Source organism: Monopterus albus, unplaced genomic scaffold (genome assembly GCF_001952655.1).
Source record: "Monopterus albus unplaced genomic scaffold, M_albus_1.0 scaffold63.1, whole genome shotgun sequence".
NCBI classification, from domain to species: domain Eukaryota; kingdom Metazoa; phylum Chordata; class Actinopteri; order Synbranchiformes; family Synbranchidae; genus Monopterus; species Monopterus albus.
Window position 1 is genome coordinate 927,221 of NW_018127943.1, and position 15,969 is coordinate 943,189.

General features: G+C 41.3%; 1 protein-coding gene across 1 annotated transcript in view; it reads right to left on the reverse strand.

The window, feature by feature from the left end:
* Positions 1-3,853: 3,853 nt before the first annotated feature.
* tfap2d (transcription factor AP-2 delta (activating enhancer binding protein 2 delta)) overlaps positions 3,854-15,969 on the reverse strand; it is a 23,567-nt gene continuing 11,451 nt past the window's right edge. Inside the window, 6 exon segments of the mRNA XM_020604072.1 lie at positions 3,854-5,168; positions 6,151-6,264; positions 7,592-7,733; positions 7,819-7,937; positions 9,253-9,418; positions 14,150-14,246. Coding sequence (XP_020459728.1) covers positions 4,952-5,168; positions 6,151-6,264; positions 7,592-7,733; positions 7,819-7,937; positions 9,253-9,418; positions 14,150-14,246 — 855 coding nt within the window. The 3' untranslated portion in view covers positions 3,854-4,951.

The following is a 15,969-nucleotide window of genomic DNA, read 5'->3' on the forward strand; positions in this document are numbered from 1 at the left end:
TGGCGATCCCAGGCTTCTGGTTTTATAACTGTGGTTAGGTTCATGAAAACCTCTACTCACTGGCTTCAGTTTTGTGTTGTTCAGTCGTAACTGTCACAAATTAAGCTCTGAAGTTATCCACACTTTATTACTGTCTGTCCACGTGTCTACTTGCATGTGTGTGTACGATCTCTCCGACATGGCCGTTGTGGTTAAGTTCCTTTGATGTTTTGTGCAAAAGGAAAAAACAAAAGCCAAACCAGACATGAATGTTTAAGGGGCACTGTTGTCCCCATGTTCTCTGGAATGACCCACTGCCAAAGATTCACCCTCTCTCTCTCTCTCTCTTTCTTCTTCCCTCTCACACACAACACACGGCGGGGCATGTGACTGTCAGCAATGACAGATGTCCTAACAATCTGGAAGTCTGGAGGCATGTTTGTGGTTGTTGTCCTGCAGCGCTTTGACACGTGGTGTATCAGCATACATTACACATATGTCGCACTAATACTGTTATATCTGCTCCCTGCCTTTTGTTTACAACCTTGTACAAATGAGCTACATTTGTCTTCATTTTCACTTTCTTTGGGATCTCAGTCAGGAGGAGCCTGGGGATGTTTCAGTTCCACCTGCTCTCATCCTTTTAGATGCACATCTGTAACAATTCTTAATTTTTAGTCGTTTATGTTTGATTCACGTTCTTGGAGTTGCATTTTTTTCACACTGCATCACAATCAGAGAAAGATAGCACTAGCAAGTGTGGTAAATAACTGGACATAACCTGTCTGTGTACACATCCCTAGCTTCAGTTCTGTTACTGTTTGGCTTGTCAAAGAGAGCACGCAGCGTAGTATCACATGCGGTTTATCACAGCAATAGTGAAATGGCTCATAAAACAGTGACTATTCTGGTGTACAAACATCTATGGACGTCTTGTACAGTATGCAGCATTTTTGATAGCTTTTTTTAAATTTTGTGATGTCTTTTAAATCCATGTGGATTGAATCTAGTTTATTTTATTCATCGACTTTTACTGTTCTAACACCTCAAGTTCTACATGTTCTTTGGGTCCCATTTTCCCAGTTCAGTCCCATGTTTTAGTGTGAGATCATGTCTGTAATTGTGCTCGCTCGAGCTGCAGTTGGGCGTTTGACCACTAGGCTGCACTGGCACACCACAGAAAAGAGATGAAGGCCAACCACAGGAGACCAGAGTTCAGATTTAGAAAACTGTCAGCATGAAACTGTTTTAAGTCTGTTAATGAGGAGTAATGGCTCCCAGGAATGCATCAAGAAGAAGGAAATATTAGTAAGACCTGGATAAGACTTAAAGCATGTTTTTTGGAAAGATTTATATTTTAAATAGGCTTCTAGTTGCTTCAGTTTCAGGGTCCTGATATTACACATGTTGGTTCACTGTCACACTGTCATTGCTTACAGGGGCACTTGAATAGATCAGACCCATCATTAATGTTATTAGGAACACCTGTACTTTTCTTATGACAAGTTAAAATGTAGATGTTGGGTTTTTTACCATTGCCCATCTAGAGATTGGGAATTGGTTGGTACAAATAACTTGACAGCATCTTAACAATGATGGCCACATTATTGGATGTTTAAAGAGATGTGAAAGATAAAGTGGCTAAATCGTAGCTTTGCATTCAAAATCAAACAGTAATCTATCATCAATAATGCCTGAGTTAAGAGTTGTTTTCAAACTCCATGATACTATAATGTTAAATCAAACAGCAGCTTCCACATCTGTACACCTTGCAGGATCTGATGATATGAATGAAAGGAAAGAATGACTGCCACCAAATCAAGAAGAGGACATTCCTGTTGTCGTGGAGTTTTGCATGCTGTAGCTCCTATGGCGTGTTTGTGTGTGACGAGGACAGTTAGGGCACCAGCTGGGGAGAAAAGGCATTGAATGTTCCTGGTACTGAGCAGGATCAGGACAGAGGAGGGAATGGTTTTTTACTAGAGAAGCAGGGAAGGAGGAGGAGGGCTGTGGTAGCTTCAGAGGAGCGAGACAGAAGAGATGGGGCTTAGAAGATAGCAGAGTTTGGTATTCGTGACTGTGGGGCTCAGTCAGCAGGAGTTACAGCCCCACTGAGAGCTCACGTCTGTAGAAATGGCAGTGTTCACTGAATGCATTTCTGGGTTGAAGATATTTAGTGTGTTCTGCATGTTACACTTTACTTCTGCATATAAATATCAGAAATAATTCATAAATAGAACATGTCATCATATAAACAGTACTGCATATTGAAGGCTGAGAATCATGAAATAGAAAATATGCTCTGATGCATACACACGTTAGGTTTAGGTCTGGGTATGTCTGTCTAATACCGTAGCTTAGCAAATGCCAGACAAATGTTTACATTTAGTTTTACTGGCACAAACTCAATTTATTCTACATGTATCTAAATGCTGCGCTCATGCCATATCACACTTTGTGTAACTGAGTGTACACAACATTTAAATCAACCTCCTGGTGGTGGTAAGTATGTGCATGTTTCACAGGCTACATTGTTGGCAGCAAATATGTGGAGGAAACCACCAAAATCAGCAGCGAAAGGGGTTAAAGCACTTCTGTTTATGTTTCAGTTGGCCATATCCTCACATGGATTTGTCCCATCAACAGGCCAAAACTCATCTATTAAATTTACAGTGATACGAAACAGACAATTTTCACCTCTAAGAAGCTGAAACCAGCAAATATTTGGAATATTTGTTTGATAAATGACTGTAATGATTATCAGAATCACAGAAGGGTAATCAATTAGTCAACTAATTCAGCACCAAAGTAAAATGTTATAAGAATTGCTTGATGGCAGTTACTGTGTATAAAAGTAGCTTTGGTTGCATTGCACAGAATTAATTTTAATCAGTGCTGGAGGTTTGATCTGGTCCTTTAGTTATTATTGTATTGGATAGAAACACAATCTTTCAAGAGGTTTCAAAAAAATAATCACGCTTCAAAAAGCCAAATCACTGAAGCCCTGCAAGAAGAGGTTGTAGACAGTGTTGCCTGTGGTGCAGTAATGCACTCGTGTAGAGCTAAAGGTGAAATACCAGAGGGGAACTACTCTTTATCATTTGTCATCATGCATTTCTCAGATATTCTGCAGTGCGTTAGCAATGGTTCAGCTTTGTCCCAGCATTATAAAGTACAGACTGCATGTGTGTGTGTTTATGGGGGTACAACACCATCTGTCAAATATCAGATGGAACAATAACAGCAAGAGTGGGAATATACTGGTATTCTGTACCCAAGTCATGTCCTTCCTTTATTTGGCCTTCCTCTCTTTACTGCTATTATTTTTCCACTTGAGGCTTCACTTGCATTGATTCAAACCAACACAGGTATCACTGTACATGCATCCAGCCTGATTATGTGTTTTTGTGTTATGCCATGAACACGACCTCCTTTTAAATGACTGGAATATTAAAGAGTAAATAGAAGCCGCGGAGCCCGGATGGAGACGCCGACAGGCAGCTGCTCCTCTCTCTGTTTTATCATCACATTTTTGGAGAAATACTGTATATAAATAAGCAGACAGAAGTCACTTAAACTAAAAGAAAATGCACATGCTCATGCACACAAAAGAGGCTTTTGAACTTCTCTGTAGGTAGGCAGTCCTGACTCAACATTAGAAAGGAACTCTGCCTCTTTATCATTTTTACACTGTGAACTCGTATAAATAACTCGCAGTTGCTGACTTTGATCTTTGTCACCTCCTTCTCTGTGGATGTATGTTGATATATGGTGAGTGTGCATGTGTGTGTGTGTCCAGTATGTAAAGCCACAGTAAATAGTAGAACACGTAGCAACTGTCTTTATTGAACACCAGCAGTTTAGAAGGTAGGGATTTTATATATAGTTGAAAGCCTACAAGAAAAGTAATTTAAATATTTATATATATCTTTACAAATGTTCATGAGTGAGTCCGAGAGCTCGTGTTGGCTAAACTTGCGATCTGGGGGTGTACAAAGATAGACATGCACAGGGAAGAGTAATGATGGCAACTGCAAAGTCACCTTTTACAAAATGGCTGAGTTGGACCCTTCTCTCTTGCTTTCACTCTCTTTATATCACACACACACACGCGCACACACACAGAGACACACACAATAGTGTATCCTACCCCAGGCAATTGTGTTATATCAGTGTGACATCCAGTTTTTCTCTGTCTTCCACATGATAAACACACTGGTTGCTATGGCACTGGTTGTTTGGTGTAAAAGTAAAAAATATGATTTGCTTCAACTGCTCTCACGGTTACAAAACAGACTGTGTGTATTTATCAGGGCCTGGGCTTGGTTAGGTTTTTTTTTTTTCGCAGTTTTATCAGTGAAAAAAATTTTTGGACTGTAAATGTAAGCAAAATTAGGGCTTTAGTGGTCACTATCAGACGTTTCTTTTAATTATTTAATAGAAAATGAACTTTCAGAGTTAAAAAAGTGTTTGTTTCTTAACTTTTTTTCAGAAAATCCACACCTGAATTAACTGGATAGAAATGTAATTGCCAAAAAACCTTTGTTTTTTTGTATGTAATGTATGTAATAGTATGTTGGCAGTTCCCACCCCTGTCCTGCAAAGCTGTGATGTCAGCATGTTCATGTTTGCTTCCTGTTTTCAGAATTAATCAATAAACAAAAGTCTGGGATGAGTCACAGCCATCTCCATGGCGAGGCTCCTCCTTGTCGTAATGTGCACAACACACACACACACACACACACACACACACACTTACACAGGAGATGTCATTTTTACTCACACATCAGGGTGTGTTATTTGGAGCAGTTCAGGTTAGTGTTACATTTCAACATAAATAAATAAGAGTGAATATGAAATGTCCCAGAGAAGACACTGTATTTCTGAGTGTACACACACACACACACTCACACACACACACACACACACACTCCTAAATGCAGCGCTCCAAGGCACGGGCACCAGGTGGGGGCTACTCAGTCTTTTCTGTTTTCCCGTCTTTGCTCTGGGGCTCGGCTGTTTTCCGGAGCTGCGTCTTTTCTGAGCTGTTGTTGATCTGCTGGTCGGTGGGTCCACTCGTTTTCCCACTTGAGTTTTTGTCCAGGTAGTTGAGCATCTCACTGAGGACCGTCTGGAAGGTGCTGAGAGCCGCACAGACTGCCGGCGTGCCGAAGCCGTGAGTGATCAAACTGTCAAGAAGGAAGACAGAAACAGGCATCACAACAATGACGAGTCAGTCCATCAGTGTTAGGGTGAAACCTTTCTCTCCTTCCATTATGGAGCTTCTAAAGAGTTTCTTTAGTTGGACTAACCCCTGGCAGATAACTGCTGAGCTAATACAGTCGCTCAATTAATTGATGAGTTGATCAATAGAAAATTGTGTAGTTTTTTAAGCAAAAATGCCAATTACCTCGTTCTACCTTGTCAGTTGTGAGGATGTGCATCTTTTCTTTTTGTTTTTTTTTTTGTCTAGTGCCACAATAAACTGACTGTTGGTTGGGGATGTTGTCACCTCGGGCTTAAACATATGATGGACATTTTTCACAAATATTCTGATATGTTATAATCTAAACAGTTATTTTAGAAAATATCCTTTGAAAGATGATGATCCTTAGTTGCAGACCAAATACAGATACTACTCTACAAGATTCCTTCAAAATACACTGTACAGTAGTTGTGTGTATCTCCAAAATCCAGTGTGGGAATTAGTAGTGATCAGCAGTTATCATTAACCCTATTTCTAAGAGTCAGTTCAATGATATTGGATCCTTGGGCAGGTTCTTGCACAACTAAATGTCTGGTCACCTTTCGAACCAGACCTTTAAGCTGCCTGAAGGATGCTGCTGTTCATTTTGTTTCTCTGACTGGGCTCACATCATGTTTCTCTGTCCAGCACTGCAGAGTACATTTCCCTCTGGAGGATTGATAAAACTTTCTATAGTCTGCAAAGAATGATGCCATAGATGTGACATTTCTGCTAACAAGCCGCTGTCTCCTCCGCCTCCTCCTGTGCCAAATAACAAACTGCACAGCTGCATCTTTTGAAAATGGCAAAGAGGTCAGAGCCAAAACAAGCAGCATGGAGGGCTCTGCAAGAAGACTGTTTCCACTCAGTAGCTTTAATTGTACAGTGTTTTCAGATTGAAGTTACAGTCGACATATGTGTGTTACCTGAAGTGTGTGAGGTGTCTCTGGATGTCCAGGTCCAGAATGGGGGTTGGTCTGGAGGAGCCCAGAGGAGAACGATCTTGGCTCAACAAGTCCTGGAACTCCTTACAGATTTGCCTGTCAGACAGAAGCAGGGAGGGACTGAGGGTTTACCATCTGTCTCTAACATAATCGTCACAATTTGTGCCTTTTTCTTGTTGTACCCATCCTTGTCATTTTGGATCAATCCACACATGATTCCGGTGTTTTCCGCTCAGCGAGCAACTGAAGGAATGCTACATGCAGGACCGACACACATGTTCAACGTCCATCCAAAACTGAGCAAGTCGCTTTCACAACATGATGCCAGAAATTCTGCAGAAGTAAAGTCAGTCAGGTTTGAACATTTGTCCAGGATGTCTGTTTGAATTTTTGTCAGTGTTGCAGTAATTGTCAGAAGGATTTTTTACTGGGGGAAAAAATCATCTTAGCTCTGAAAGCGTGGGAGCACTCAGTGTGAGGATGTACTATAAATGTAGCGCTTCCTGTTAAATACATACAGGCCCTGTAGCAGGACAGTATCTTAAAATTCAAACTCAGTACATGCTCTGCATGAAAAGTGTGTTTGTGCATGGGATTAGATGTGTAATGGCATCCTTACACACAGCAAAACAAACCACATCTTAAACTTATAGTTTCCCAGTTGGTGGTCCAAGCACTTTTTATCAAAGAATTCCCATGAGATGGATGGCTAGTGGTGAGGGAATCCATGGCTGTAACATGGTGCATAAGGCATCAATTCTAATTTCTCTTGGCCTTGTTGCTCTGATTGTGATTTTCATCTTATAGATTTGCAGACAAACACTAACTTACATCAGGAGTTTTTGACCTGCTAGAAAAAAAAAGCACTGACATTAAAAGAATGTTGTATTTGCTGAGAACAGTCCAGCTCACAGTTATTCTTTTATTTATATCAATATATTGAGCTAATAATCTTAATATTTTGGAACCATGACCTGATCCAGTATTTGGTTCAAGATGCCCCTGAAAAATACAGTGTGCCAGATTAATTTTAATTTCAATATGTCAGATATTTAATGAACATTTACTATAATATTAATAGTCCCTTTATTAGTCCTGCGATGGGAAGACTTACACACCCACACACCGATGGCAGCGCTGCCCTGCAGGACGCTACTTTGGCCATCAGGAGCAACTTGGGGTTCAGTGTCTTGCCCAAGGACACTTTGACATGAGAAGTGAGGAGAAGCACCAACCTTCTGGTTAGAAGATAACCGCTCTACCTCCTGAGCCACAGGCTTCCCCTTACTGTATGTAATTATAAGAATCAGTATTGGCAGATACTTAAATGACTCTGATCAGTATCGGGAACAAAAGACTGGATTGGGACATCCCTAGTAGGGAGTATCTCTGCATGTGTATGAATGTGTGTTTGTAGTCTCACTTTGTAGCTAGAACCATCTTCTTGCGTGCGCTGGTTTCTTTCGGCTCGCTGTGCTGTCTCGCCAAATGCTCTCCCACTGCCTTGCTGGGAAACTCTGTCTCACAGGTGTAGCCAAAGTCCCTCGCCAGGTGCAGTGCCTCACCTGAACACAATAAAAACTGTTAAATTAAACAGTATCTTAAACATCCTGGAAGATTTTGAAAGTCTTTTGGACTGAAGTCCCTCACCTTCCACCAGGGAGGTGAGCAGTGTGACGTTAGCAGCTTTCCTTCGTCCTGCTGGCAGGTTGAGGCCTAGACGATCTAATTTCTCCCGAAGACACCGGCCTCCGTTCTTAGACTTTGCTCTGTAGAAAAAGAAACACCACATATTCCACATCATCAAACAATCACATTTTATAAGATGCTGAGAGACTGAATATCATCATCATCGAAAGGTTTTCATAGAACCAGTATACAGATGAAACCACCTGGTCTCCTTATTCTGTAAAGATACTGTATGTATGTAAGGATGGAAGAATATAGATTTGTTTTGCTTTGACAATGCCATGAAATTAAGCATAAAACCAAAGACTACAAAATTAAAGCATTAAACATACTTTCTTTATACACAGGTGTGGTTACATGTCTCCATGAGCTTCCTCTTTTATTGTTGGAGCATTTATCTCTTTCCATATCCAACATGAGGATGTCTATTTTGGAAAACCCTGGAACAACAGTCCCTGTTGTTTCTTACACTCTAAAGATCCTTTTGGGTCATTTGGGCGAAATGAAAACTACTGCTCTGCAGTTTTGCTCAAGATGTGGTGAGGAAGTGATTTTAATTTTCATACTTTGGTCAATGACACACCAACATATATATGGTCCCCGTTTGTATCATTTCTGTGCTGTTTCTCTGGTTTATTTTTCTCCAGATGAGAATCAACACCCTTATTTACATGTTACATTTTAGATTTTTTTTTGATACCTTATCTATAAGGAGCAGCAACGTTCTCTCTGCTCTTTCTGTCTCTCCTGTTCCCGCCTTTCCCTTTCTCTCTGCCTCATCAATAATACAGTGCTGGCAACTCTTGCTTTCCTGTGGTTCCTCTGATCCTGCCATGCTTTGGCCTAGACTCGCCTGCCTCTGGCTCCCTGGGCATGGCGCCGCATGCAGCCCCGGCCCCTTGTTTGTCTACAATAGTGGTGGGTGCTAGTGTGTATCCTGTGTTTCATCTGAGAGCTACAAAGACTCGGGTGGTGCTCTCCAATTTCCCAGCCAGATTTACCCTTAAAAAAACCCATGTTTTCATTTTTAAAACAATCCCTCTCTGTCACACTCGCCTCTTTACTTCAGCAGTTTGTACAGGATAGTATATGGACAAAATATTTTGATGGACAATCAAACGTTTTCCAAAATTTATCAAGGTTCTGGTCAGTGGTCACTTTAGAATTTATGTCCAGTTATTGTGGGCCTAGTTTCCTAATGAGACACATCTGTAGCTGCAGTTACTGTAGAAGCTTTAAAGACCTTTGTTGGAAAGCTTTTCTCTACCAGCTATGAAATGATAAGTAAGATTAAATTACAATTAAGGATTTCTTATATTAGAAGCACTAAAAGAACTCTTAAGAACAAGCGAGACATTGCTGTCAGATTTCTGCCCTGTGCAGACGAGCACTGACCTGCGCAGTATGCCGCCCAGTAGGGAGGCGTTGAGGCACTCTGGTGGGGACAGTCTTCTTTTCACCTCGGCAATGGTCACTTTGTATTTGGAGGTGGAGCTGAGTAGTGACAGTCGACCTGGCACCGAGCAGAACAGATCTGTAGGATTCACCACACATGTTCCCCCTGTGCAAAAACACAACCGAGCAGTTACAACCAAGTGCAGCGTATAGACAAACAGCAGCATCACTAGAAGCACGGTTGCATGTCCTGTGACAACTTCAGTTGCCAGGAACTGGATCTTAACAAAGTTCAACCGGCAAAAAAAGTGGCCATCAAATGGCGAGTGCTCCATAATGGAGTCTTTATGCAACTGCAAATAACTACTTAATTTGGCTTTGAAGAAGACTGGCATGGAGCCGTGCTAGATATTGTAACTTTCTGTGATTTGAACATGCAACTCCACCAGCGCCTCAACTCATATAGAAACAATAATGGGCAAACATATTTCTCTAATGATGCTGCTGTGTGTAACATTTTTTTAGAAGACAAACAAACATGAAGCTGAAATAATTCAGCATAACAGTGGATATAAATAAATAAATCCAGCAGATTTCCGATTATTGACCTATATATGTTCAGGTGCCACACGTAGCAGCATTTGTACTTTTGTGTACTACTACAGTAGGTCAATGCTCCAAATGTACACATTTTACTAGGTGTCGGCAGTTTGACAAACTTTAGTGGTGAGCCCCTGCATAGACACTGGAAAGTTGTGCAACCAGGTTTATCTATTTTTATATAAACATTTAGTTAGGTAAGCCAATCATACTGCTTATTTATTAACGCTAATTTAAAAGTATGTTTACAAACACAATGTGCCAAAAGCCAAGATCCAGGATTTGAATGTTCATTTCCACTGTGTCAAACACAATGACAGTACAACAGAGTTCAGTCAGGTCATCATCTAACTGCCTGTAAATGACTCTAGCCTCCACTTGTTTATACAATATACAGTCATAAACAGTTATAATCCGCAGATCTACAGATAAAGATAAGGTTTTGCATTGTTTTAATAAATTACAAGAGCCTGTTTCTTTACTTTTAGTGTGAGTACTTTAATTTGTGTACTGAATATATTCAGCAAAATTCCATGTAGACCTTGAAAAGTCGTAAAATAAACAGTAGTTCAAAAAAGAACTAATGGATAAAGGCATAAATGTACCCTCAACCCTCACCCTGTAGTTGGTCACTGTACACAAAACAGTTACTTCTGCAGAAAAGGCAAACATTGCTTTTTCTGTGGATGGACCCTCACCTGTGTAGGCATTGAGGCTTTTTTGTACCTTTGTTCTTAGTGGGTGCCTTGTACACGTTTTGCATCCCTCAGGCACATATCAGGGTGTGATACAAGGGACACAAATCAGCTGTGTGAGCAGAACAAACAGAAGGCCTCTTCCCCACTGTACTGGTGCAATAGCAATAATGTGTTGTGTAACCAGTCACCTACAACTGGATTCAGTTTCTGCTTCATCAGGCCCCTTTTCACTAGTTGAATTTTTTTTTTTTCCGTGCACATATATTTATATTTCTACTTCAGATCACTGTTTGCCTGTGTCTTAGCACTATCCGTTCTGATCCCAGGGGGGGGGGAAACAAAACCTTCTTTAGTCAGCTTCCACTGAGTTGATTTCATGGCGTACTTGAGGCTCCTGAGTAAATGACTATGGTTGTAACATGCTCTTTCACATTATTACCTGCATCTGAGTCATTGTTGCCGGATTCTCTAAAACAACTGCTTTGAGTAGGCCTATTATTATTAGACTTTCACAAGCAGCTGAAATGCAAGGTTTCTGTCTGATGTACTGAAGGCTGTATTCTATTATTCATCTGCCTCATTATCAAATCTAACAGCAGGGCGTGTCGCATTGTTATTAGGCCGTGCTGGATATGATGAAAGGAAAAGGATGCCATTTAAGACAAATGGAACAAGAGGCAAGGGTAGGATGAACACTTTTGGGGCCATTATGACCACCAGCTAAACCTTATACAGATGGGTGACAAATGAAAATCCGGAATAAATGAGTGTAAATAAATTATTTCATTATGACATTTTTAATGTCAAAAATTGTGAAAAATCTCCATTTTGAGTTTCCAGAGTCAAAGGTGATGTCTTCAAATGTCTTGTTTAGTCCAACCAACAAATCCAAAGATACTCAATTAATTATATGACAAAGAAAAGGCATCAGTTCCTCACATTAAAGAAGGTGGGAATGGAAAACGGTGGTGATTTTTGCTTCAAAATAGTTGCCAGTTAACAAACTGACTAATGGTTGGAGGTTTAGATTACTGAATGGTTTAATGGGAATGAAAAAGTGGGTTTAATACACTGAGGGAATGTTTTGAGAGAATGATCCTCACACCAATAGAGCAGCACTGAAACTGATCTGGAGACACTTGATAAAACATCTGTGATGTTGAATTTGTTAGTTTTGCCTGTTATTTGTCACCCATTCGTCTGTGACCAACTGTACAGTACATTTTTACTCTCACACTCAGCAAAAATGTGCAGTCAGTCAACCTTTAGCTTCAAACCGGTGTCATCCAGGTTCAGCACGTGGACAGTGACTCACAGCCCAACCGTGACATCATAATGGTGTGGAAACAAAAGCCTGATATAGTCCAGCAGGCAGCACTTTGTACAAGGCAGTGTGGGACTTGTATTTCACTCCCTGTCAAAAATGGACGATTGCAGGTCGAGGGAACCGATTGGTTGAGCTCCAGCCCCTCTCTGTGTGTGTGTGTCCGTGAGTGTGTGTGTGTGGGTGCATGTGCGGCTCTGTATGTGACACAAACCGGGCACACCTGTCTATCAGACTCACGCGCTCTGACAGGGGCGCGCGTCGCTGAAAGCCGCCGGTTCACATCATATTAATTCCCCTAAAAATGTTTTGATTCAAAGTAGTTTGTATTTTATGTTGCCAAGGGCAATCGAAAAGAGCTATTGCCGGTAGTGCAGTCAGTGGAGCGTGCGGGCCCAGAGGCGATAACGGTATTTAAGCAACGGAGAGTAGCCTCGGGCAGCGGCGCGAGCGGCGGGCGGGATCACACGCGGAATCAAGCGCCTTTTACGAGTTTGCCACGAAAATTAAAGAAAAGGAGACACGGGCCAAATGTCATTCTCCTCATATTTTAACAACAACATTTATAACTCTTAAAAAAAAAAAAAAAAAAAACCCGATATGGTCTTGACAGAGAGCCGCGTGCACAGGCTGTGGAGGCAGGGACGCGCGTCTGACAGATCAGTTTGATCTGTGAGGCTGCTGTTAGAGCTGAACTGGAAAAGGGATAGCAGCGTGATTAAAAACACAGACGACTCCTCCTAAGTAGGATCCGCGTTTCTTGAGTGATTTTCTTTTGAAAAAGGTTGTGTGAATATTCATGCCGCCGAAGCCGCAGTCAGAAAGAACAACATTAATATGATCTCGGCTGAATCCGGGGCCCCGCTCGGCATTAGCATATCAAAGCGTCCGCCCGGGGCGAGAGAAGCTATCGATACTGGAGCGGGAGGTAAAGCAAAGATTATTGGTTGTGATGGTTGCAGCGGCTGAGCTCAGGGCCAAATACGGCACACCATTAACCGAAAGTGATAGCGAAGGGATCCCCGCGTCAATCCGAGAGAAAAGCCCCAGCACCTAGGCAGAGCTGATGAAAAATTAAACCCAAGACGCAGCCTTCCTCTCTGTGTGGAAAGCTACACATAGTCCCGGTTTAAAAAAAAAAAAACAACCCAGAGGAGCAGGCTTTGATGGAGCAGAGGAAGATCCAGTGCCACGTATACGGAAGTGGCTGATTGGCGCAGGTCGAGTCCACATTCTCACCTGGACAAGCACAACCTGAGCCGGCTGCAGCACCAGCTCACAAACCTGCACACAACTAACATTTGTGTAACTACGGCACTCCATAATTATTCCTGTGATGTGGTTTACGTTACAGTCTACAACTAAAAGACAATAAAAATAAAATGAAGTACATTTTGCCCAGAAGCAATCAAACGCTTGGTTAGGGCCTAATGAGAGCAGTTAAATAATAATCATAGCCTATTAATTGGCCTTTTGGTTTCAGTCTTAAGTTTGTTGTTTTTTAAAGATCACCACATTAATCTATAGGCTATAATCGAACTAAAATGACTTAATGACATTACCTTATAAAGATATAATTTAATATGTAAAATATTATTTAATTAAATTAAATCCAATACAGCCCTTTTTCGAAATTACAAACTATTTTTATTGTCTAATTGTTTTCTTGCCTATATAGGCTTTTAAAACACAGGCTTTAAAATAAATAATTGCGCTACCGGTTATTTCCTTTTAGAGAGATGGGACAATCAATCATGTCTGGGCCTTATAATCATTTTATAAAATTGTTATGATCACAAAATAAACATTAATATTGGCCTACATGAAAATAGTGTTTATTTTAATGACAGCCTGTGCTTTCACCTGCAGGACTGACTTCAAAGTGTATGTTGATGTGACATTAAGTGCACAGTTATAATCTATATGTAGCCCGTGTGCACAATAAGACGTTAAAATCAGCGCCTGATTAATTTATGACGTTGTCTAAAATGTTATCAACATCGAACAAAGCTCAAAGACAACCCAGTGAGTGGGAACAGCGTTGAGTGACAGTGCATTTCACCGGGGAAACGGGGAGCACCGTCTGTGCGCTTGTTCAACAGTGTGCTCCTGTTTAAACAGGCGAGAAAGCGGGGCCGTTCCTGCTGTAACATGTTGACAGCAGACAAGAGAGGAGTGTTCCGCCTGTTTGTCTGTCTGCTGGCTGTCTTGTCGCATCGAGCCGTGAGCGTTCACGGCCTCCGGTACAACAACAAGAGAGTAAACGGGGCCTTACCTCTCCGGATGACGCCCCCTTGGCCGTTCAGCACGAGCCCACACTGCGCTTCCACGGAGCCCTGCGGAGACATGCAATCATTAGGACGAGCAGGGAGGTGAAATCACTTCACCCACATTTTTACACTGCAGGAGCACAGTCTCCTCCACTGTCAGGCTTCACCTGCAGCACACATTAATAGCTTTTGTTGCGTTTTTCGTTGTGTGGCGGCTGTGGTGCTGGGTGTGTTTACGCACTTTTCCATTTACCACCAGAAAACGCTTTATTCTTTAATACCTATGGAGGAAATGCAATCAAAGACCATGCATCGAACAAGGTGTTTAGTAGAATCGGGTGATGATAGCGCTGCTGCTGACTTTAAGACGCACCATAAATGTTCTTTCGGGCCATAAGGTCCAAGCAAATAGATCAGGGATTTCCAACCAAAAGTGACAGATTTAAATCAGCTCCTTTAGAGTGTTTAATTGTAATTAGGCTATTTATTAGCCTTCACTGATAAACTCAGTATTTCACACGAAATGTCTTATCTTATTATTCACCTTAGGACTCCTTAGACCCCTTTGATAGCACCTTAAATATACCCATAGACTGAAAATTGGCTCTGTTGCAGCTTCTTTGAGCGGGTTTGTGGAAACCTTTTTGTTAGAAAGTGTGGCCTACATCACTCAGCAGGCTTTCATTCAAATCGAGGGCAGAGTCGAATAAAGGATGCAGCTCACGGCTCACCCAGAAACGAGCTTTAATTTGAAAGGCTCCAGGCTAACCGAGGACAGCACAGCTCCTCCAGACTGAGCAATGAGCAGCAGTGTCCAGAATGTGTTGCAGCCACCAACCTGTTGGGGGTCCAACAACAAGCAGCCTGCCATATAGCAGAGGCCTGTATGTATGGAAACCTGTTACCGCCGCCATTTTGGTCCAGATCAGACTCGCGTGCTATCAACAATGTCATCAAGAAAGGAGAACACGCGCTTTTTTATTCATAAAACACTTAATCCCCCATGCGAACCTCGAGGCTTGGCGCACGCAGAAGCCTCTGATTAAAATAAACTGGGTGGGAAAAAAGAGCTTGTTGTAGCTCTTTCTTAACCAGCTCCTGCTCTGTTTCTTTTCTTTCTATTCCGAAGCTAAAGTGATTATAAAATCAATATACAAAACGCAGAGGTCTTGCATGAATTAGCTCAGTGACGGGAGAAAGGTGTGGCAGCTGCTTTTGTTCAGCATGAAAATCTCTTTAACGCGCTCAAAGATGCGACCGAGCTGCACGAGACCAAGGCGCATCTGTTCCGTCCATACATCCGCCTCGCGCGAGCTCCGATTCACCGGCGTTTGTTTCTTTAGCTCAGTAAAAGGTCAAACCTGCGCTGTTTTTATCTCCCGACAGCTCAAAATAAATCTTGTTTTTTGATGTAACTGTGATAAAATGAGTCTCCATTCTTGAAAAGTAAAATAAAGGCAGCCCAACTTAACGCACTGTTGTTTTTAGACTAATAGTTATAATTTAAAAACATTAAGTTGTGACGTATTTTTGTAAATGTTGCAGAACAAATTATTAAATTTCACGCAGATTTCTTTTTCAAGTTTTATTGGTAAATTAGGCATAGGCCTAATAAAAATAATCAATAACAAATAATAAAATTAATAATAAATTATAGCTATCTGACCTTGATATTTAATGACAGTTCACATTGTTTTAATCATCCTCAGCCTGTCACACCATCTTTATACAGTAAAAATGTGATAATAATTACAAGTAACGAGGTTTTGCTATATAAAAATTTACTTCGCCTTATTCTTCTGGTTTAATTGTTCACCGCCGTTAC